The sequence below is a fragment of the Vidua macroura genome, chromosome 25, assembly GCF_024509145.1.
Source record: "Vidua macroura isolate BioBank_ID:100142 chromosome 25, ASM2450914v1, whole genome shotgun sequence".
In the NCBI taxonomy this organism is placed as follows: domain Eukaryota; kingdom Metazoa; phylum Chordata; class Aves; order Passeriformes; family Viduidae; genus Vidua; species Vidua macroura.
Window position 1 is genome coordinate 831,611 of NC_071595.1, and position 22,553 is coordinate 854,163.

Sequence of the window (22,553 nt, forward strand, 5' to 3'; positions counted from 1 at the left end):
CTTAAATCCAACCTTGACGATTCCATGAAAATCTTATGTGGATGCAGAACTTGGGGACATGGTGGAGGACATGGAGGCTGGCACCCTCAGTGCTGGGCTGAGGGTGACCTTGGAGGTCTTTTCCAACCTCAGTGCCTTATTCAGCCACGTTGTGTCTGTGGGATCCTTTCCACATTTAACCATCTCGTGATTCCAAACAGGTGGAACTCAACCCGCTCAGATTCGAGGTCACCCTGTCCTTTTCCACCTCAAACAATCCCATTATTCCAAAGGGATGGATCTCGACCCCCTCAGATTTGAGGCCACCCTGTCCTTTGCCACATTTAACCATCCCGTGATTCCAAAGGGATGGATCTCAACTTGCTCAGATTTGAGGTCACCCTGCCCTTTTCCACCTCAAACCATCCCATTATTCCGAAGGGACGGATCTCGACCCCCTCAGATTCGAGGCCACCCTGTCCTTTTCCACATTTAACCATCCCATTATTCCAAAGGGATGGATCTCAACCCGCTCAGATTCGAGGTCACCCTGTCCTTTGCCACATTTAACCATCCCGTGATTCCAAAGGGATGGATCTCAACTTGCTCAGATTCGAGGCCAGCCTGTCCTTTTCCACATTTAACCATCCCGTTATTCCGAAGGGATGGATCTCGACCCCCTCAGATTCGAGGTCACCCTGCCCTCTTCCACCTTGACCCATCCCATTATTCCGAAGGGATGGATCTCAACCCCCTCAGATTCGAGGTCACCCTGCCCTCTTCCACCTTGACCCATCCCATTATTCCGAAGGGATGGATCTCAACCCCCTCAGATTCGAGGCCACCCTGTCCTTTTCCACCTCGAACCATCCCATTATTCCAAAGGGATGGATCTCGACCCCCTCAGATTCGAGGCCAGCCTGTCCTTTTCCACATTTAACCATGCCGTTATTCCAAAGGGCCGGATCCCGACCCCTCACGTTCCCGCCCCCCCACTCCCCTCAGGGCTCCGCGGCCCCGCGCGGGCCGCGGCTCTCGCGAGCGGTGACGCCATCGGCGCGCGCGGGCGCGCAGGCGCGGCGGGGCGGGCCGGGCCGCGCTGTGTCACGGCCATGGAGTACCTCATCGGCATTCAGGGCCCTGACTACGTCCTGGTGGCCGCGGACACCGTGGCGGCCACCAGCATCATCCAGATGAAGCACGGTGAGACCCTGGGAGGCGCCGGGGCGCCGTGCTGAGCCCCGGCCCGGTAGGGTGCCCCAGGGCCCCGGGCGTGTGCGCGGTTGGGGTGCGGCGGGCCCGCCGCTCGGGCTGAGGGGAGGCTGCTCGCAGGGGAGGAGGTTGCTCGGTTGCTCGGTTTGAGCTCTGCCGGGCCCTTCAGGGAGGTGTCGTCGCTGTAGGAAGTGTAGGGCGGCCTCTGGAGCGCAGAGCCAAAGCGGGGCTTAAGTCGCCGCTTGCTCCGGGTAAAGTCCCCAGTCGTGACCGAGCGTGGCCGCTCTGTGCTGGGTTGTCAGCTCAATTTACCTGTTCAGGTGAGCGTAGGCTTGTGATCCCAAACCTCGCCCTGAACAGCAACGTAAAAGTGTTAAAAAACTGCACAGGCATAACGATGTGTGACAGGAGGTGCTCCTTTGTGCCTAATTCACTGGTAAAACGTAATTAATGTGAGAAAAGGGATTAGGGGGACTAAAAGTGTCAGTGAGATTCCCAGCACAGGGCGCAGGAGCCAGACTGAAACATGGCTTTGGTTTCTTTGTGTGGTAAAACATCCAGGGCGTCACCACGTCTCTGGAATTCTCTAAAATCAATTTTTCTTCCTGCTGTTGCAATGGCCTAGACTGAGGCTTGGTCTGTTCTAAAGACTGCTTTAGTAGCTCTTTTAAAGAAAGTTGTAGAATAGAGGATCGCTAGATCTATACAAATGAATAAAAATAAATCTATATAAAAATGTTATTTTTACTTCAAATGTTTCACTTCAAGTCTGTGGTAGCCAGTTGGAGCAGTGTTAGAGGTTGTGAAAGCTGGTGGTACATACAAAATAAAAATGTTATCACTTTAAATAATGTTGTCTAGGTTAATATTGGTTCCACATAGGTTTGTTCATAAGCTTTAAGAAATATGTACTTTGAACATAGGATTTAGTTGCTTTTGCTGGGTGGGGAAACCCATACATTTCAGATCTATGTTTAGACTATTTATTTGTAAATAAATTTCAGCCTGGAGAAATCTTATCCTAATTGCCCCTTCCAGTACCTGAAGGGAGCCTACAGGGAAGATGGAGAGAGAGAATTTACAAGGGGCTGCAATGGCAGGACACGGGGAATGGCTTCCCACTGCCAGAGGGCAGGGTTGGGTGGGATTTTGGGCAGGAATTGTTCCCTGTGAGGGTGGGCAGGCCCTGGCACAGGGTGCCCAGAGCAGCTGGGGCTGCCCCTGGATCCCTGGCAGTGCCCAAGGCCAGGCTGGATTTTCCCTTCCCTCCAGCAGCTGCTCAGTGTCTGCCTGGGGTATCCAAGTGCCAGATCCTGCTCTGCTGAGAGGAGACTCTGCGAGCACAGGATTGTCTCCAGCACTGTCATTGCAACAGCTTGGATCCCCTCGAACACAAAACTGTTTTAAACTGCAGTTATGACTAAAAATATGGATTACTGTTCCTTAATTTCCTGCTTATAAGTCGGCTTCGTTATGATTTATAATCATTACTTTAATTTTTGTTCTCTTTGGTTGTTTGGTTTGGTTTTTTTCCCCAAAAGAAAATGACAAGCAAAAGAAATGTTTCTGGAAAAGCTTTGTTCATGTAAACTTCTGGGTGTTGGGGTGGCTGGATATAAGGAAAAGGGCATCATTTAACATGGAATTTGTTTCTGGATTTCCTAAAACTGCTTTTGCTCTGTGTGTTGATATTTCAGCTTTATATTAAATTATTTGCTTCTGTTGCAGAATATTTGAATAAAGTTGAATAGTCACTGAGCAAAATTCCTACTCCTGATCCCAGGAAGCAAAACCTTATGCTTTAAACACAATATTCTGTATGAAGCTTTATTCTTTCCTACCTTGCTTCTAAGGTAGGAAATACTGTATATTTCTGGGATGCCTCCCTTCCTGAAGGGCTTTGTTTCTCTTCAGCAACTCTTGTCTTCTGTGTCACCAGCTGTGAGACACCAAATGTCAGTGTGTGCTCAGAAAGGCTTTTTACTGGTGCTCCAGGTCATGATGCAGTTATCCAAATCTCTTTCTTGCTTCTCTAAAGTCCTGATGTGTCAGGATATTGCCAAAATAATTTATTTTTCCTCGTGACTGTGGCACTCAACATTATTTTTCTTTGCCTAGACCATGACAAAATGTTTAAGATGAGTGAAAAGATCTTACTTCTGTGTGTGGGGGAGCCTGGGGACACAGTGCAGTTTGCAGAATACATCCAGAAAAATGTTCAGCTCTACAAAATGAGAAATGGTGAGTGAATCAGGACAGGCCCTGGGGTTTGGGAGCAGAGCTAAGGGTGGTTTCCAGGTGAACGTTGGTGGAAAGTGCTGTTCTCAAACCTTCTGTAAAGATTTTTGCATTTTTAGTGTCCAGCAAAGGTGATATTCAGGCAGGATGCAGAAACAGAGTCTGGATTGTACAGTATAAATTAAATGGTTTATCCAAATCCCAGCAAACTTCTCTGCAATATAAATGACATAAATATTTTACTGACAGACTTACTATTCACTTAATATGTCCATTGCATGCTGTCAGCAGTTCTGATATACTGGACAAAAAAGTCAAGCTGCATGTCCTTAATATTTTAATTTTTTTGAAGCCATGTATTTCTCTGGTCCATACAGATATGAACTACCCAAAGTCTGAGGGCCCTGTTTATGCTTGTAGCTTTCAGAATAAACCAGAATTAGACAAAAGGCACTACATTTTATCACTAAAGAACATTTCGTTATTTCAAAAAGGACATGGGAAGGTGGGGGTGAAGCATGAATGATTTGGGCTGTTGCCAAATAAATAATCCCATTTCTTCTCCAGGTTATGAATTGTCTCCCACTGCAGCTGCAAACTTCACCCGGCGAAACCTCGCGGACTATCTCCGGAGTCGGGTGAGTAACAGCGGAGAGATTTTGGCACCGGCTTCCAGGGAACATTTCCATCCCCAAACAGTGGAGTCTGAAAAAGGTGGGAGCTGTTGTCTTTGGTGATGGATTTGGAACTGGCTGCTCAGGGACATAATGGGGTCAAGGAACAGCTGGATGTTGCGCTCAGTGCTCTGGTCTGGGTAACAAGGCTTGATGGGTCACAGGTTGGACTCGATGATCTTGGAGGTCTTCTCCAACATCAATGATTTTGAGATTCTGTGAGTTCACATTGCTGATGTCTTAGTAAAATAGAACTTGATTTCCTTATTTTAAAAACTTATCACATCACTTATCAATAACTGATAGAGCCATAGACTTAAAATTCCAGCCTTGGGCCCAATCAACACTTTGTCACACACTGCAGACGTGAAATGAATTAAACTTCTTGAACATCGAGATAAGGTTGTGGGTTTTCATGCAAATGCTCCAAATCCGTTTAATCTTCTTGGAAAATGATTTCATAGAGCAAAGCTGTTTGATGTACTTAGGAAAACAAGTGCCTTTTGTAAACAGCAACATGAGGCTTTTGGTAAATACCACATCCAAGTTGGGGTTGTGTTTTCAAGTTACTGAACTGCAATTAGCGATGTTTCCCAGGGTGATTTTTTTCAAAGTATGAAAAGCTGCTGAGAGGAGGCAAACAAACCTTTAATGATCTAAGGTCAGGAAGCATTTAATTGAGAAGAATGTTAATGTGCTATATGAAAGAAAACAGGAATAAAGAGGATGTTGAGAATGAAGTTGATCAGCTATGTCAGGGATAGAGCGTGGGTTAAACTGTTCTGCTGTTCTAACAGTGTACTTCTCGGGCCTGAAATCAGGTTTTACAGTAGCAAATAAAGGCCAGTATTATCCTCAGAGCTGTACTGCTGAGAACTACACATGTGGAGTGAGAATTCTTCTAGAACTCATGCACAGGAACAGCCAAAGATCATTGTTCTCCTTTCTAATGCGTATCACAGCTGCAGGTGGAAAGTTTTCCTTGTGGGTACCTTCCAACTCAGGATATTCTGTGGTTCCACACTACTCTTCTGGTTTAAATGGCTTCATCCAACTGCATGGCTGGCAGGTGATGGTTGGCAGTGGTGCTGTTTGCTTTAGCTTGTGTTGAGGTGTGATTTGGAAGGTCTGTGTGTGTTCTGTGCATTCCTGTGCAGTTCTCAAGACTGATGTGAAGCAGTGATGCTGTTGGGGCTGGCCCTGGTGCTCATGGCTCCTCTCAGGGACAACTGACCTGCACAGCTGAGTCTGAGCGTCCTGTCCCCTTCCAGCAGAGGCAGCTATTTCTTATATATGATCTGAAGTACCTTAAACTGGCTTTTTGGTAAACCTGCCCATCAGGAAGCACCTTTGTCTTCCTCTGTGCCACGTCCCTTGGGGCCTGGTCCTCCCTGTGGCTCCACTCCTTGCTGAGCCCACGCCTGTCTTCCAGCTCACCTGCTCCAGATGGGCAGCAGAGTGGGGAGGACACTGGCAGAGGCAGATGTGTTTATTTACCAGAGACAAAACGCTGCTCTGGTGCAGATGGCAACACCCCAGGGCACACGGCGCTCTCTGACACTGCTGTCACACTACACTGATCTCCACATTGCAGGCAGAAGCTTTTTTCTCTAACTTCATGGTTTGTTTGTGACATTTAGAATTTTACAATACAAGCCTTGCCATCAGAGTTGGGTTTTTCCCCTGTGAATTTTGTTACATTTTCGTCATTATATGTGGGATACCAGAAGGATTAACACTGGTGCTTGAAACTGTATAAGGGATTCCTGGAGGCTGCTAATGTAATCATGTGGATCATGAAAATAAAAATTAAAAGGTAAAACATGCCAGCACCTCCTGTTAGGAGTGGGAAAATAGTTGAGAAGTAAAAAGTTTGGTGGGGAAAAGGTAGTTTGTTGTTTTATTGTCACTCACTGTGTGAAGCTGTTACAGGAGGCCAAAAGGTGTATGAAAGGGAAGGTTAAACTACAGCAGGACTTCCTCAGGCATTTCAATTCTTGCTGTAGCCAAGATCAAAATAGAGTTTGTTTTGCATTGTTCATCACCATCTGGGTTCCTCCCTGGTACCCAGTTTGATTTCATTTAGGGTTCTCATGACTCCTGTAGTCCAAGTTCTTGATATCTTGGGGATAGCTCACAAGGCAGTGCCTTGAAATTGTTCTTCTGGTGGAAAGTATCAAGTGTAGTGACACTGGGCTTGTGTCTTAAGGCCATTACATCATTGTTGTCTTTGCTTCTACTTGATAGTCTGATGCAACAATAGTCACCATGTGGTTTTTCATGACATTTCTCTTTTTAAAACACAAGATTTCTGCTCCAAAGCAGGATCTGAAACAAATATTTGTGATTTTTGATCAGGGCAAACCTGGAAGGTGCTTTGGCTTTCATGGAGGTGAATGGCCTTAAGCTGAAGGAGAGCAGGGTTAGATTGGATATTGGGAAGGAATTGTTCCCTCTGAGGGTGGGCAGGCCCTGGCACTTTTCAGGTTTTCAGGTTGCCCAGAAAAGCTGTGGCTGCTTCCTTGGATCCCTGGAAGTGTCCAAGGCCAGGACACCAAGGCCAGGAACAACCTGAGACAGTGGAAGGTGTCCCTGGCCATGGCAGGGGGTGGAATGGGATGAGCTTTAAGGTCTGTTTCAACCCAAATCATTCCAGCATTCTGTGGTTCCCTGTTCCAGCACCTCACCTGGTTCACCTGCTGAATCCAGTGCAGGGTTTAGTACATTGAACTCACTGCCGAGGTTGTGGGGGGGCAAAGTAGGGAAAAAAGCCCCCTGCCCTCCAAAGGTGATGAAGTTCAGTCTGTGATTGTGGTGCTGTTTAATTATAGGTGACAGGGTCTGGCTGGATTCCAAATGCAGCTTTCAGCTCCTCTCCCCTTGTCCACACTTGGCAGGAGGTTTCCTTGCTCCCACCTTTGCCCCCTCGCTGTGACTTTGGCTTCCGCCAGATGTCACAGGGCTGTGTCACCACCGAGCTGGGGTTGGGCTCTTTGGCACAACTGTGCTCTTCAGCTGTAAATTCTGAACAATTTCACACATCTCCTAATTGCTGTCGTTATTTTAAATCAAACAGCACCAAGTGCAAAACTACTTGGGATGGGAAATGGTGCTTCTGTAGGAAGGGAAGTTGGGGTTAAAAATAATGTCCTGGAGCGTGAGTCATCACTCATTTGATGGCCCTTTAACCACACTAACTTCATAAAGAGTTGAGAATTATTGGTATGGACCACGTTATAGAAGTCAAGGAAGGCTGCCTTTGGAGTGGACAAAAGGATTGGGATGTACAAGAAATTCCAGTTGCAGCATCGAGGTGTTACGCTGCAAATTTCATTTATAATCATGGAAATAGTAAATAGATTATGTATATTTACTAATGTTTAAATCCTGCCTTTCTAGAATAATAAGGCATGGGGGATAATTATTTGCATTTGAGTTTTAAGAAGTCTCAGAGACCATTAGCAAGAGAACTTAAAACTGAAAATCAGTTTACAGATGGGTTTAAGTCTGTATAACACCATTTATTTATGGTTGAGTATCTTGCATATGCCAATGTTGGTAATTCCAAGTCACACAATAATTTGAGTGATCTTGTGTCATGGCTCTTAAATATCAACTTGTGTGATGTTTCAGAATAAATAAATGATGAAATACAGCCTAATTAAACCAATACAGCTGCATGGTAACTTCTTTCCAAATATTCTTGGATGCTTTGAAGATTAAATCACACAATTTAAAATGATGTTTTATATATAACTGTAGCCTGCTTTATTCTTTCATACTGTCTGAAAGTAAAAATATAGTGGCGTGTGATTATTTTTTTGTTTGTGTGTGTGTGTAAATTTACTGTATTGAGTATCAAAATGAACTTTTCCTATGATGCAGTTAATGTTTTGGCTTTAGGGTGAAATTCTGTTTGCTTTTTTAATCTGGTAGTTGCATCATCTTTTTTTTTTCTTATTTTGTTGCTTTGTTGATCCAGGTTTTCCAGCAGTTTGGAGATATCCTGTTAGTACAATTAATTTAATAAGAAACATTGTGTAGAAATACTGGAAGTATATAAAAGCTGCTTTTAAAAATACATACAATGCCCACTTTTTTTTTTTTTTGATCCTATGTTTAAAAATAATACAGTGCACGTGTGTTTCATGGTTTTACAAAGTACAGATCTTGGAAGGAGATGTAGGAGAATAAGAGATGTCTGATTTATTCATGATGATGGAACACTAAACCCAGAACATGGAGTAAACTGCCAAATATTAAAGATTAAACTTGGTACATGCAATAAAAGCCAAATTGCCAGTGAACAGGACACTGTGTGTAACTGCACTGTGTGAGAGCTTTCATACGTGCTGAGACAGGCCGTGCTCACTGTGAGGGGGACTGGGAAGAGAGCAAAGAGCAGGTTAAATGAACAAAGAGTTCTTAGAAACTGCAAAATGCTCATGTTGTGCTCACGTGTCAGCAGGAAAAATCCACAAGTTTTATGTGGAGGTGAAAGAATCTGGCGTGAAAACTGCGTTCAAGTTTTTTAAAGTTTGAGCGTGTTGTGAAAGCTGTAAAAACACCCAAACACACTGGTTTGCAAGAGAATAAGTGTTCTCTGGTTTTATTTGCTTGTGCAGTCCATGTTAGCAGAAGACCTGATCATTTTTAGCTTGAGACCCACAACGTGCTGCCGACAGGACTATGTAGCACTTCATGATAAGGAATTGGGTGATCAGCTCTGCTGCTGCTCCCTGGTGCGTAGGGAATCAGGATTCAAAGATTTGGTGTGAGTGCTCCAACGAAAACATCACTTCTCTTGGCAGACCCCCTACCATGTGAACCTTCTCCTGGCTGGCTATGACGACCACGAGGGCCCTGCCCTGTACTACATGGACTACCTGGCAGCTCTGGCCAAGGCTCCTTTTGCAGCACATGGATATGGAGCATTCCTTACCCTCAGCATCCTTGACCGCTATTACAAGCCAGGTGAGTGGAGCCACTGGACAGGAAAATTCTCCTGCTTCAATTTAGGCCTTGAGTTTATTAACCAGTGGGACTGACATTTGCTGAATCAGCTGGCATTGCTGTGGTGCAACAGATTGGAACTTGACTTTTTGTTAGATAAATGGAGCTCGAAAGGTTGCCTTTGGTTTTGCTAGCATAGTAACAGAAAACTGGTCAACTCCTTACATTTTTTTCTGGTTTGCAGCATAACAGACTGGGAGTAAAGGACATGTCAGTTATTCTAAAACATGATTAGACTTTCCTGGACCATTGGCAGCTGGTAGTCTGCTTTTAATAAATAACAGTTTGACAGCTCTATCTTCTTGCTTGTCTGTTGGCTCTGACATGTACGTTTTCCCAGAGTATCAATATTCAGAGGTCAGTCCCAGATCCTGTTCCTCCCTATCTTGGATTGGCTTTGTCTATGATAAATTAAAAACATTCAAATGAAAAGACATTCCTAGCAAGAACATCTCTAGCACTCTGAAGTGGTGGTGATGAATCACAGAGCATGGAATGGTTTGGGTTGGAAGGAGCCTTAAAGCTCATCTCATTTCACCTCCTGCCATGGGCAGGGACACATTCCACTATCCCAGGGTGCTCCAGGCCCTGGCCAACCTGGCCATGGACACTTCCAGGGATGGGGCAGCCACAGCTTCTGTGGGAAACAGAGAGGTTTTAAACTTTAGATTCACAGTTCTGTGCACTTGGCAGCTGCTCATCATAACTCTTGTACATGTTTGTACCTGTCTAAATTTTTAGTTTTAGAATCATAATCCAGTGCCAAGGAATATACGTGGCCCCATCCCCACTGTGCAGATAAGGAAATGTGCAAAGCATGGAATATTGTTAATCTGACATCTTTGGCTTTAGCTACAAACTATTTGACTCCTGTGTGCAAAGCTGAGTTTAAGTTATTATCTCTGCTCTGAGATTAGAAATCCTTTCATCTACCTCCTTCAAGAAATGTAGCTATAAACTGATCATTTTCATTTCACTTGCCTGAGCAGTGGATGCAGGTCTGGAACAAAGCCTAGAAAGAAGTTTTAGACCCTGTTTGTTTTCTAGTCATGTCCCTTAACAATCTATTGTTCCATTTTCACCATTCCTTGTGGAACAGAGGAAAATAATGAACTTCATTGTCATGGCTCGTCACCCCTATAGAGTGCTGGATTTTATCCTGAAGTGTGAGAATAGCAGGAGCATCCCACACGTGCCTTGTCCTTTATTGAGCTCATACCCAGCAGGAACATCACGCTAAACCCATCTCCACCTCCTGCCCTGGACTCGCAGCCGGCCGGGGCAGCTGGAGCTGATTTAGAGCTGCAGAAAACTGTAGGAGAGGGAGGTGGCTGGGCTTCTCTGAGCCAGGCCCTGGCCATGGGAGGCAGAATTCCGTCATGCTTCCCATTCCCTGTAACAAATCGATTCTCAATGCCTTGTTGGGGCGTGAGCACTGCGGTGCAGGGCGTCCTCGGGACATCTGGAAAGTGTTTTCTGTGAGCTGGGAAGGAGAGGCTTTGGTGCTCAGCTGAAAAGTTGTTTAAATTTAATAAAAGTTTCTGTGGAGAGAGATGGTCTCTAATGAAATCAATCTGTGGATGTTTTCCTTTTCAGGTATCACACGTGAGGAAGCTGTGGAGCTCTTAAAAAAATGTCTAGAGGAGGTGAGTTGCTGAACTCAGGCCCTGATGCTCCTGAGAAAGGAATGTTTGTTTGCATTCATTCGCTGATACTTTCCTGTTCCTCTTGTCGCGTTTCTTGCTGCCTTTGCCAGAAGGGTAATAAAGGCACTGGCCAGATGTGGAATAGCTACTGAGGAAAAGGATTTACAGGCAGTTGGGTTGCCTTTGCACGGTTCACGTCCTCCAGAATGTAAACTTGTGCTTTTTGCATGCTTAGCATAATATTGATCCAGACTTTTTCCTCTTATGTTTCTTCTGAACGTCCTGCAGCATCCTTGTCACTTGTGTTACACTTAAGAACTCTTGGAAGTATACACTTAATTCTTTTCCAGGTTGTGAAGTGATACTGAGGTAAAGCCTTGACCTTAAAGTTCATGACCAATTTTAGTGTCAACATTAGACTCCAGACATTTCAGACACCAAGGCTTTTGTTGTAGGAAAATAGTTTTTATCCTTGTCTTTAAGAGATTGATTTGAATGTAGCATCAAGAAGTGCTCTGAAGAGGTCCTGTTTGAAATATCTCTGTGATATGTACACTTTGTATCCAAAATTTTAGCCCACTCTAGTTTTCCTGCTTAAATGTCTTCCTTGTTACCAGGCAATTTTGCATCTTTACCTGAGGCTTGTCTAATGTCGATCATCTCACAACAAACTCCCACCAATTCACTCCTGAGCAGTGAAAAAACCCACTCTAGTTCCTAATACTTTGGGTCACTAGGACCAGGATGGAAATTGAAAGCATACTCTTTTATTTGAGTGAATCTCATTTCTTCTGTCTTTTTGTCTTTGCTGAACAGCTTCAGAAACGCTTCATCCTCAACCTGACCTCCTTCAACGCCCGGTTCATTGACAAGGAGGGCATCCACGAAGTGGACAATATACCCCTTGCCAAAGTGGAGTCCTAACCCCCAAGATCTTTCTTCAGCAGTCTTCTTGTTTTGTCCTCTCTTGGGTTTTTTTTTTTTTTTTTCTATTCATTTGAAGCACATGAGTAATGTACTGCAGTGGGAGCTTGAATAAAGCCTGACATTTATATAGCCAGTTTTATCTTTTTATTCCACTGATCCTTCCTGAGAGGATTGGAGTAAATTGTTCCACGGTGAAGGTAAAACTTGATTTACAGTTCATGGAGGTACATTCAGGTTATTTATCTTTCCTCTTCTGAGATTTTACTGCTCTCCAAATTTCTTATTTGTGGGAAAACTCTATTTTCTAGATGACATTGTGCTGTCATCCCTCTCATCACTAAAGCTCATCAAACCCCAGGCAAGTGGTCCATGCCAAACATGCAGCATCTACTTTATTTTTACAAAGATGTTACCACTCTTTGCTGTATAAAATATTTATCAGGTTTTCAAAGACCTAATTTGCTTTTGATAGAGGTTTTTTTTTTCACTTGAATTAGATTGATACAAAGGTTTCCAAGTAGAATGGATTTTAAAATGCACTTTTAACTCACCTGGCAATGGTTCTGTTACTGGGAAAGAGGATTCTGCTGGCACAGTGGGTTCATAACTACATTAAATAGAACTGAAGTAGTATTTTAAATAGAAACTAACATATCAATTGTGTGATGTTTCTTAATTGATGTGTCTGTACATTTAGAAGTACATGAAAGCAGCTCAGTGAGAAATTAAACTGCAGCACTCCTCATAAATCTTTGAATTACTCTCAGCTAGCTAGAGCTTTGTTTCCTTGAGAATAATCCCTGATGATCCATCTAGGCTCAAAATGCTGCTTCCCTATAAAACCCCCATTCATGGAACAGCCCCAGATAATTATCATGTGGCTGATACTCGTGGTCTGCCCAGAAGTGATTTTTCTGAGAACAGTTTTTGGTGTGACTCCTTCCCTACTTGAATTGGCATTAAAATTGCTCTGGGTGCTTTTTTATGTTTGAATAAGCTCAGAAAAAGAATCTTGGAAACAGAGTAGATGTGTACAGGATAGTGTGGAGACTGATAGCTGTGTGTTCACATTAACTTCACTGTTGATTTGTCTAAGCTTTTTGGTCTTACCTCAGTGGTGTGCTTGAGAAGGTTCATTCCTTTCCAAAAAAAAGTTGTCAGTCTTAAAGTATTCCTGTCTTCTGGAATGGATGAGACTGAGACTTGCTTAATGACACAGAAGAAATTTGCAGCCCCAGTGCCTTCAGTCACCCTGCCTCTCACTTAAATCTAATTCTTCCCCGGAGTCCCATCAGGCTTTGTAGTTCAAGTCTTCCCAGAATGAGTTTAATTACAGCTGGTTTGGCTGTAATGGCTGCAATGGCTTTTATTTAAGGCAAATGGCACAGAACTCTGAAACATTTTGCTAAAACTCACTTTATCTCTTGAAAACCTTTTAAACTTTCACACTCAGCAGTCCCCAGCCTGACGATTTCCTCTTGGCAGGTCACATTTAACACGAGCAGAGTCGGAGCGTTGTCGTTCCGCCGCTGAAATCTCACCCCTTCGTGTTGCATTAATGTACTTGTTTAGCTTAATGCAGCATCTCTAATTTATTTTACCACTGATGTTGAATGTTTTTGCAGGTTTCTTGTCTCATTTCAAACTCATCACTGCAGAGGGGCTGAGCTGATGTGATATTTTTGTCACTGCATATCAAAGCAGCGATGCCTCTTCATTGGAGGGATTCATTGTTCAGACACCAAACTGGGGTGTGGAGCTCTTGGGTGATGTGAGCCTGGCAGAGAATCTGCCTGGAGTTTTTATTGGCACCTATTTGCATGCAGGTGATTAATAAACATAAAACAATTATTCTCTGGTTGGATCCAGGTTGGAGTGGAACATATGTTTTGCCCAAGGGCAGGGCCCAGGATCTGAATCCCCCATGGAAAGGAAGATCCAAGGGGTTGCATCCAAAGCCAATGGAGCAGCAACCTCGAGGAATGAATAAATCCAAACCAGGAACAAAAGAACTGGCCCACGATGAGATTGGACTGTAGCCTCTAACAAAGGAGATTTTTTTGAGGACTTTCCAAGAATTCATACTTTTTAAGGAGAAGTGTGATACTTTTGCTGTATAACTTTTTAAAATGTGCTGATACTCAAATTCAGAAGCCAGTTTTCATTTTGGACAGTATTACATGGAATCTGTTTGAAAAACCAATATTTAAGTTAATGAAAGAGTAGAAAACTTCTTACCTGCTTCAAGTTTAGCCCTAAAGCTTCTGAAAACCGTACTTTGCCTAGAATCCAGGAATCCCTTTTTGAAAGAATTCACCTCTCCATTTGTATTTGTCATGACAGACCTCTTTCATAAGAAGTTGCTGAAATAATTGAGCACTGCAAGAAAATACTGCTTTGTACTAATTTTTGTGGTTCATATTATGAGAAATGAATGTAGTAGTCGAGGTACCTTGTTCCTGGGGCACTGTGGCCATGGTGAGCTGCTCTGCCTTGCCTTGCCTGGTAATTCTGACCATATGTTTTACTCTCAAAGCCTCAGGGCCCAAAGAGTTAACAAGGCCCTTTTTCTCGTGTTAGGTTTCCTGTTTAAGGATAGTCTTTTCCTGGGGAAAAGACCATCACCAGCTCATCTCTCCAGAGCTTGGAGTTAGCTCCAAGATCAGTTTACAGATTCTCTGTGCCTTAGGCCACATTGAGTGCTTTGCTGGAAGAGGAATGTGAGCGTAGGTGCAGCTCACGGGGCTTTTTCTTGGTGTTAATTACACCTTTTCCATGGAGGAAAACCTGTGTTTTGGGATAGACCTCCCTGTGACCAGAAGCATTGGCCCAGAGGAGCCGTCAGAGCTCAGCTGCCTTGTGGAATTGGTCTCACACAAATCTGTAGTGGTGCCAAGGCAGTTCTGCTGCCTAAAAGTGACTCCACGACTCAAAAGTCATCTTGAGTGAAGTGACAGCCAAGGAGGGACATCAATCAAAAACTGAAATGCCTGGAAGGTGAAACTGTCTCCCATCCTGTTGTATTCACTTTTGTGGGGAGCTGCTGGTGAGGGGGAGCCCCCCAGGCTGATTCACCTTCCTTTCCCCAGGATTTCTTCAAGAAATCCATGGCCCTGTTCTGTTAAACCAAGAGATGCTCCAGCCCTGGGCAGGTGAAGAACCTCAGGCAGGGACTGGGTTTCAGTGCAAACCTGAGGGTCCCCGACAGAAATTTGTGAGACTGCCTAATAACAAAAAAAAAATAGAAATAAAGTGTGTGTGATCAATCCTACAGCATATTCTTGGCAGTCCTTGACTTCGACTTCTGTTCATGATGATCAGTCGCTGGCAGAAACTTTGTCACCAAATGGAGCTGTCACTTCCCAGAGTCAAGATGTGGGAGCAGAGGGGAGAGATCAGGCTGAGCTCTCCCAAGGATGTTTTCTTTGCTCTTGTCTCTAGTTTTGACAGTAGGCTCCTCCAAGAGGCATTAGCCCATGCCAGGGCTGACATTAGAGATTATGCTCATAGGATTGGTTGAGTCCATTTTCCCATCTGAAGCAGGGACAGAATATTCCTTTTGTATTAAATAACTTGGCATTTAAAGAATAAAAATCCTCTGCTACCTGTGAAACACTATATTTATATATTTAAGGAAAATTAATTTATACTAATTGTAAAAAGTTTATCCTTCAAGCCATTTTTAATTCCTTGAGGGTTTAACCTTACATAGGGTTTCCATGTGTTGTTATCAGCCATCAACAGTAATTTAGTGCAGGAAATTTTCACTGATCAAGCTAAACAGACATCAGTTGTTTTAATAGATTAAAAAAAAAAAAAAAAACAAAATGTAAATGGTGGAATTAAAATATTCAACTTGTCTATTTTCCATGCCTTTGACTATGTTGGTTTAGATCTCTGACTAGCTGAGGACTATGTTAAAAAATAAGTTAGTTGTCTTGAAAATGTAAAGTGACAGTTTAAGTGTTTTGTTTCTGTGCTAATGTGCAATTAGGTCGTTATCCAATAAGCTGATTCATGTAGTTTAACTCGAGACAGCTGTGGAAGGCAGAGAAAACCCTTTGCTGCTGGGGCATGGGGAGAGGGTGTCTAAAAGGATCTGTTTCAGAACAGCCAGGATGGTATTTTTCCCTGTGTAATGCAGTAAAGTTAGCAAGATTTATGAAAAACGAAATTCTGCTGATCAAATCTATAGAAAGAAAATCAAAATATGAATGCCAGCAAGAGTGGAATAATTTTGGATCTATAAATCAACTCTAAGACAGCCCTACAAGGTGGGGCCAACCTAATCACTGAATCCTCTGAAGTGATTTCTTGGTTGGGTGTGTTTTGATTTGGTTAAATTACATTTTGCTTAGTAGAGGTTTCCTTGATGTTGTTAAATATTTCTCGTGTTTATGCACAAACATGAAAATTGTGGATCTCCTCGAGTTAATTTACATCAGCCAAAGGAAACTCCATCTTTTTTTGTGTCAGTATTTTGGGGATTATTGACAATATCCTGCTACTGTACCACCAAAACACCCATGGGCCTCAGTGGTGCTTGATCTCCTCTTGCCAAATGTTGCACTGGGAATGCAGCTGATGCCATTCCCTGCTCCCAGAGTTTTTGGTTTGTAGGGAACACCCGTGTGTCTCCCCAGCTCTGGATTCAGCAGAGGGCAGTGATCTCGCACGCTGCTGCCTTCTCCCAAACTGGTTTGTCCTCTTCCTGCCTTGCAGATCAGCTGCTGGTCACAGAACTCATGGAGAGAGCACCAGAGCCTTGTCCAGCAGTGGCAAGTGGCATGTACAGGGTTGTTTCTTCCCTTGGAAGATGCTTCTTTTATTTTTCACAAATGTTAGGCAGTTGTTCTATGACACAGGTAATTATCCATATTTTCACAAAGGAAGATAGCCAGTGACTTGCCAAAAACCCAAAACCAGCAGCTGAAATCCATTCTTGTCTTAGTTAATTCAAGCACTGACAAGCAGGGATGTGAAGTTAAGGTAAATCTTCAGGGGTTTTAGGGTATTACAATTCTCCCTTGCAGAGCTGCTCTGGACATTCACTGCTGTGTGCTCACAGTGAGGATGCTCACAGGATTTTATCAGCAGCTGTGCCAGGAAGGAAAAGCTCCTCCACCACATGGTACTGTTTTCAAAGGACTTTCTGTGATCCCACAGCACAATTTGCTGAAGAAAAAGAATGGGGAAAAGTCTGCAATGGCTGGTTTGGAATGTGGGATATCACAAACCATTCATTTGCTCCCTCCCAACAAGCCTGCAGTGTGCCAAGGCTGTGGCTCAAGGGTGGCATTATGGGCCTGGCTGGAGCAGAAAATGCACTTGTCTGTGTAATTAAAACGTGCCCACTTGGATTATATGGGAATCAGAAACTTCCAAGTACATAGCCAGACTCTGACATGGGAATTAGGAAAACATTTCCAAAGCTGTCAGCTCATTTGGTGGTTTTCCTTTTTTTGGACAGCAGTTCCTTGTATCTGAAACTTTTGTTACTGAGTTTGGGATATGAAAGGATTTCTAGGGTTTACTTATTCCTTATTTTCTCTGATTTAAAATAATACAGTTCAAACCTGTTTGTATTTTTTTTTTTTTTGTAATCATCCTTAAACTCACATAGCTCTTAGTGAGCACCTTCAAGAAGAAAATAATTAAAACATAGTTTTAATTTAATTTGTCTTACAGTGATCACTCAGTGCACAGGAGAAACCTGCCCAGAGCATCACTCTGAGGGCTTTATTTGGGCACATCTGATATTCCAAGGGTTTTGTGTTGGTTTTTGCCTCAGGATTGATGGCCTGTGCTGTGATGAGCCAGGGGAAGGCTGCTTGTGTGAGCTCCATTTTCACATAAGCCAGGAGAGGATTTGAGGTTGACCCCTCCTGATGTGTTTAGGAGCTGTGAAGCCACACAGTTACAGTTTTGGTTTCCATGTTGGCTCCAAAATTTACAGGGTACTAAAGCAAAAGGTTCTTTATGTTCAAAAGCTGTGAAAAAGCTTATTAACACATGGAATTAATAGAAAACATTTTTGCCCCAAGCTGAGCTGAACAGAGCTGTTTTTCCTCACAGGATTTGCTGAATTACTCCTTGGCTCAGCAGGTTCAAAGGCATTTATAACTTTTTTAGGAATACTTTTAAAACAAGAATGTTCCTTAATTTTTTTAGCATTCCATCCAAGTTTTCTGCTTTACCAGGTAAGACCTTTGTATTCTCTAAATGGTCCATATACCAAATGTTCTGAAAGGTGATCCTTAGGGGTTTCCCATCTCTTGGGCCTTCCTCACTTTCCTGAGGACAGCTGAATGCTTCACTTTGTCTGAAACCTTCCCTTTTTCCCAGTGCCCTGACGAGGCAGGGGTGGGCTGTGGATGCTCTGTGCCTGTTTTGGCTCTGGAGAACTTTGGAGAAGTTTTTTTGGAGAAGTTTTGTGCCAAACCCCACCTTCCTCACAAAGAGAACCTGAACGGGGCTGAGTCAGGGCTGTCTGTGCTACAGGACTGGTCTCATCTCTCAAGGTGATTACTGTGTGCTCCTGGAGGATCCCTGTGATGACCAAATTAGCAGGAAACTCCAAAAGCCATAATCTGTAATATATAATATATAATGTGCTGCTGCCATATGACAGGGCTGGGAGAGGAAATGAAATGAAAATGGGTCAGGAGTGGGAGGCCTGGGCTTAAATAATTCCCTGTGGTGCCAGGGTCCATTTAGGAGGCAAAACAGCAGCACATTACCAAGAGGGTGTAAGAAAGGTTGTTTTCATGGTCCAAACTGAGCAAACTGGCCTTTCCACCAGCCTCCTCCTCCTCAGCAGTGTCTGCATCCTATGTGTCCTGCCTCCCTGCTGGAAGGCTTTTGCAGGTAGTGAAGTGGAACAGACATTCTTAAAGGAGAGAGTTTTTTTTATCATTGGAAATGAAATTATAAACGTACAGATTATATCTTTGCAACAGATTGTTGAAATTCATTTTGGGGATTTTTGGAATTATGGTGCTCGAGTTGATTTGTCTGTGTTCAAATCCCAACCATTTCCTAAACTCCCCACGTCCCTTCAGCTCTTCATGTCACATCTGTTTTCAGTGAGGTGCAGGTAACTGTTTCCTTTGTAAACTTATCTACTGAAATAGAAATTTGCCAGTAAGATGTTTCAGCACAGGGTCTAATACAATGAGGATTTGATGTCTGATGGCACAACAAGGTACTGTGGGAACATTAGCGTAACCCTCCTGAAACAGAGACAGATATTTGGATTGGATAAAATGTTTTCATAGGAAATGCTCCTTTTTTTGAAAGTATTTGCTGCATTCTGAAGAAAAAAATATCTCTGGAAAAGCAATTTCCCTGGAAGACTCAATCTGCACAGGAATCTGGTCAGAATTCCATGTGACTGGAGATGAGGTCTTCAACACCAGGTGAAACTCTCATAACTCCTGAATAAAGGCACTTGCCATTTCAGCCACTGATGTTCTGAGTCTCATCCAGTAAAAGAATCCATGGATCCACTTTGATCAGGTGTGTGACAAAGGAAAAGTTTGATGGGAAGACTTCGAGTGTCCAGTGGGAAGAATGTGATTTACTTATAGCACGTGTTTAAGGATAAAGAAATCCAAGATGCCATTGCAGAATTAGCTGAAACTTCTCTGTTCTGTGAGCTAATAAATACAATCCCAGAGAACACGTGGAATTTTGGGCCAGAGGACGATGATGGACCAGTTGTTTTTTGTTGGGTGCAAGTCAGTCAGTTACACCAAGAAAATGCTGCCTCTTGGGGATGTTTTAGTGAATTTAAGGCTCTAAAGCTCAAGAAGGGTTTAAGGCATTCTGCACAGCAGAGCCATTTTCAGGTGAGAAGCTGAAGCATCCAGACACGTCTTGAGATGCTGCAGAACTTCTTGGCTTGGAGCAATAAATTGATCTTTCTCTGAACTCATTTCACACCCCAAAAAAGGCTGAGTTATCTCCATTTAACATTTTCTTTGGCTATAACCTTTGCTACTAAACCAAAGCTATCCTGATGAGAAATCCTTCTGGATCTCAGGGATTTTAGCCTTTTCTCTGCTGAAAAGAATCAAATTAGAAGTATCTGAAGGTGTCAGGATAAAAACATACAGAGGAACCATTCAGAACTTCACTGCCATAATTTTTCCTGCCTTGGAAAAGTTCTGGGACGCTTTAGCACCACAATCATGGGGACAAAGCTTGGGTGGATGTTCAATGTCTGGAATTATTACTGCTATTTATGGTGTCCTATGGAAATGCTCAGGTGGCCACAGTGGGAATTCTTTTTCATATACAGGAGCTGAGGTGGGAAGACCAAAATGATAACTTGTGCCTCAGCACGGCCACATTCTGGGTGATGGCTGGGTCAGACTCTCTGTGCCAGCTCTGTTTGGATAATGAAGGCTCCACATCCTGCACCTGGGCAGGGAGAGCAAGGTCTACACCAATAATCTCGGGAGCATCGTGTCACCCTCACAAATAACATTTATTTTACTGCCTGACTTGAAAACGTTTCCAGTGTTGGTGTTTTGATTCACTTGCACCACCAGGAAAAGCTTGCCTTGCTCACAGGCCATGTGGCTCCTTGGATTCTGCATGTGAAGTTGGGAATTTAATGGACTCTCCTATAGGAAGGAATGCATTAACTACAGGTCAGCAAACTCTGGTTATTGGGTTGTTTCACACCGAGAGCTGTTATTACCCTGTTGCTTTTAAGGTGCCTGTTTAAAGGTAATTATTTAGTCTGTCCAAAGCTGTGTGGAATTCCAGCACAGCCTCTGCTCCCTGGTGTTAATGATGCAGCACAGTCACAGCTCCATGTTCCCCTTGGTTTGCCCTTGGGACAGCTGACTCTTAGGGGTTGAAGAGTTTCTCTCTTTTTCTTTTTCACTTGTCAAGGATTGATATGTGGTTTCCCTGGATTTGTCATTCATTCAAAATTAATTCAAAAAAGATTTTTTTTTTTGTTTCATTCCCCTTTAGAACTGAAATTCCAGCGTGTTCTGTAACAAGCATAGAAACCCTGAGCCTGGATCTATTTTTACCCTTTGACACAATCCTATGTATTTTCCCACGATGAGATTTGTAATCAGTGTGGGAATTTATACTGGGGTTGAGCCTGGAGTTGTGTAAAATGGTTTTTTTCTCTTAGGATGGAAAGGGAGAGGACATGTCAGGGGATGGCCTTGTTTGACAGGGAGCTGGGAGGGGACTTCAGTACAGACAAGAACAGGCCTTGCATGACCCCTTGCATGACTCTTCTGAAGTGGCTCTGTGCCTGCAGGAATGAGGGGATCCAAAATTTTGGGAAGTCTTGATGCTTTTAGAAAGTTGCTCCTATGTGACGTGTCCATTACTCATCTTGAGCATCTGTGGTGGAATCAACAAGTGAATCCAAATCATGCAACTTCCTCCCACTCACAGGTCTTTGGAGGTGTCCTGGCCTTTCAGGCACCAGACTGTTCTTCATAAAACATTCCAAAGACTTGCAGGTACCCAAAAAGGAAAATGAGGAGGGAGGTATTTTCCACCCCATGGATGTGGTGTGTAATTACTGGAGGCAGATCCTGATTCTCTGTCTGCATTGCTCATCCGTGCTGTGTCTAAGAATTCCTTGATATTCAAAGTGCCCCAGCCAAGCCAGGTTTGCATAATGTGATTAAATTAGGAAATGATATTTCATGCCTGGATATTACAGTGTGCACACACACACACACACACTTTCATCCTGCGTTGGAGCGTTGCTTGCTCTGCTCTGATACCGTGCACCAGAGGATGTCTGCAAATGGAATTATTTCAGGATAGTTATCCTAAATAACCCCATGTAGGGAAACCTGTATTGTAGCACAAAAGCACCTTACTCTCCTTTATCATAATCCATTTAAATGTGGATTATGCTGATGCAGAACAGGGCGCTCCTACTTTGGAATAATTTTAAATAGGAATAGTTTTTGTGCTTTTGGTTCACGCCCTGCATTATCCAAACTGGCTTTGAAGTGTAAACAAGCCTCTGATGTGTCTGTAGCATTTCCATTCTGCTCCCTGACTCCTCCTTGTTTCTTGGCTCTTCCTTTGGGAAGGTCCAGAGCAAAACCAGACCTGCAGAGCCCGTCATTTAGGTCTTTGCTTTCACAAACCTCCTACCAAGGGACATTTCCAATCCGATTCCCAATTTAAATGCCTCCCTAAGCTTTGAAGGGAATATTTAGATGCAAGTTTCTGACGCTGAGCCATCCCCACAGATTATGTTAGGACATTAAATGTTTCCTTTCACACTTTCCTGAAATGGAGGTTTGTGTTTCAAACCTCCTGTGGTCTCTTTTGGGACTGTTTGGGCTTTTCCCTCTATGACCATCAGCCTGTTCTGCACCTCCAGAGAAACCTGTGGGGTGCAACTCTGAGAAGGGTCCAGTGCAGGGAGTGCTGCCATAGCTCAGTCCCTCCAGCTGCTCCTCTGTGAGGAGCAATGATATGTAGGGAAGGCAGCAAGGAGGCTCCCTAAAATCACCCTCTTCCGTTGTCAAAAGCCATTTTTACATCTGTTCCCATGAAAAATCACAGCTTCTTACCTGAGGCATGTAAGATTTACTTAAACCTGCTTCCTGACCATGTCATGGGTGTCCTGCCTCTTGGTTTGGTGTCATCTTTCCCTGTTTGTGTTCTTTTATCCCATAGTTTTCCCCACCTCTGTCACATCCTGCAGCTCCAGCCCTTGGTCCTGCCTGGCGTGGGAGTTGCTCCCACCTGAGTTCCCCGTGGATTTACCTGCTGGATTTCACCAGATCTGTAAGTGCCATTCAGGACAGAGCAATACAGGGCTAGCACACATCATCTGGTTTTTGCTTTGTTCATCTTTTTC

General features: G+C 43.6%; 1 protein-coding gene across 2 annotated transcripts; it reads left to right on the top strand.

The window, feature by feature from the left end:
• The first annotated feature begins 1,041 nt into the window (after window positions 1-1,041).
• Window positions 1,042-22,525, top strand: PSMB2 (proteasome 20S subunit beta 2). 2 transcript variants are annotated; one of them, XM_053999091.1, is made up of 6 exons: window positions 1,042-1,182; window positions 3,310-3,432; window positions 3,997-4,067; window positions 8,915-9,077; window positions 10,713-10,762; window positions 22,398-22,525. In XM_053999091.1, exons 1-6 carry the CDS (start codon window positions 1,092-1,094, stop codon window positions 22,440-22,442), a joined length of 543 nt encoding a protein of 180 aa, XP_053855066.1. In that variant the 5' UTR covers window positions 1,042-1,091; the 3' UTR covers window positions 22,443-22,525. The 2 variants fall into 2 exon arrangements, with proteins under 2 accessions (XP_053855066.1, XP_053855065.1); XM_053999090.1 differs by lacking the exon at window positions 22,398-22,525 and adding an exon at window positions 11,579-11,818 and having other exon boundaries at window positions 1,045-1,182.
• Window positions 22,526-22,553: the final 28 nt, after the last annotated feature.